The sequence below is a fragment of the Priapulus caudatus genome, unplaced genomic scaffold, assembly GCF_000485595.1.
Source record: "Priapulus caudatus unplaced genomic scaffold, Priapulus_caudatus-5.0.1 Scaffold1741, whole genome shotgun sequence".
Lineage (NCBI taxonomy): Eukaryota > Metazoa > Priapulida > Priapulimorpha > Priapulimorphida > Priapulidae > Priapulus > Priapulus caudatus.
In genome coordinates, this window is record NW_014578802.1 from 5,197 (window position 1) to 6,506 (window position 1,310).

The 1,310-nt window shown below is 40.8% G+C and overlaps 1 protein-coding gene across 1 annotated transcript in view; it reads left to right on the forward strand.

Moving 5' to 3' along the window:
• The first annotated feature begins 113 nt into the window (after positions 1–113).
• The window catches only part of LOC106817480, an 8,505-nt gene continuing 7,308 nt past the window's right edge, over positions 114–1,310 (forward strand). Inside the window, exons 1-3 of the mRNA XM_014822145.1 lie at positions 114–244; positions 690–850; positions 971–1,080. Coding sequence (XP_014677631.1) covers positions 203–244; positions 690–850; positions 971–1,080 — 313 coding nt within the window. The 5' untranslated portion in view covers positions 114–202. The remainder of the gene's footprint in view (positions 245–689; positions 851–970; positions 1,081–1,310) is intronic.

The following is a 1,310-nucleotide window of genomic DNA, read 5'->3' on the forward strand; positions in this document are numbered from 1 at the left end:
AACATTATGTAGACAAAAACTGATGGGTGTTCTTACGTGCAGAATTTACTCTGCATCCATTGCACATTTGACTTGACATGCAACAAATCCTCAATTGTGTTACATTTCAGACTTGGAAATATTAAGACAACCACAGAGAAACGGGCATAGGTTTCGATATACGTCGGAGCGTGGCAGTCATGGAACCCTTGAGGCTGAGAAAATGATTGGGGATCAGAAGAAAAAGGAGTATGTTCGTGTCAAGGTGCGTGACATCAGATGTACCTAGTTAAACAGACACGACTGTTTCCACGCGAGCTGAAAAAAACACAATGCGTCCAAGCACACAGCAACAACTCGTGTAAACTCAGGTGCGCGATCTACAGGCGATCGTCGGTTCAGATAAAATGTTGCTTGCATAAACAAACTTCCCCTACGAATTACGCATGTCATTTTGAATTGAATAATGTTAATTGGACCAGAGAATTTTGTACGAATTAAGAATTACAGAATACGAATTATACAACCGAAATTAAAGGGAATAAAGAAGATAAATATTGGGACCACATGTTTTTGTACGAATTAGGTCATTCTACGAATAAAGTGATGACGAATTAAGTGAGGTTGACTGTATTAATCTCATCAAATATTTCTGACCCGGTGAGTCGGAAAGCTTGTGTACCTACACTAAACATATTCTCTCTCGTCAGTTGGTAGGTTATGGATCACGAGCTAAGATAGTAGTAAGTTTGGTCACCAAAGAATGTGAGTCGCACATTCACCGATTGGTATCCAAAAAGTCCGATCTCTCCGCTAACGAATGGAGCCACCCAGAAATACAAGTGGACATGGCGTCTGAGATGACTGCCACGTACGTGAGTTGCATGAGTTTGATGAAAGGCGTAAACAATCAGCATAGCGTCGCCGTAACCTAGCTTACTGCATAACAGAGTCCTAATCTTAAACAGAGAATCATTTATTGTCCTTTTAGGTTCAGTGACATAGCAGTTACGGTAGTTCCACAGAAGATGCTGACGGATATGCACATCAAAGAGCATATATGTGCAGAAAAAGGAAAGAGCCGCAGTGTTCCTATAAGCGGTACGTATGTGCACAGTGCACATGATCATGTGATCATCTATCGTGAAATACTATAGGCTATAAAAAGGGTCAAACAAAGTTTTGCATTCTTGGTGAATTTTCTATGACGTTTGGGGTCGCAACAGGCTAACATGATATACAGGGTTGGTATCCGTCCGGAAAACCCACGGGGAGTTCTGGAATTTTAAAATGACATTTTACATGCCTAAAAAGTCTGGGGTAAAGTTCTA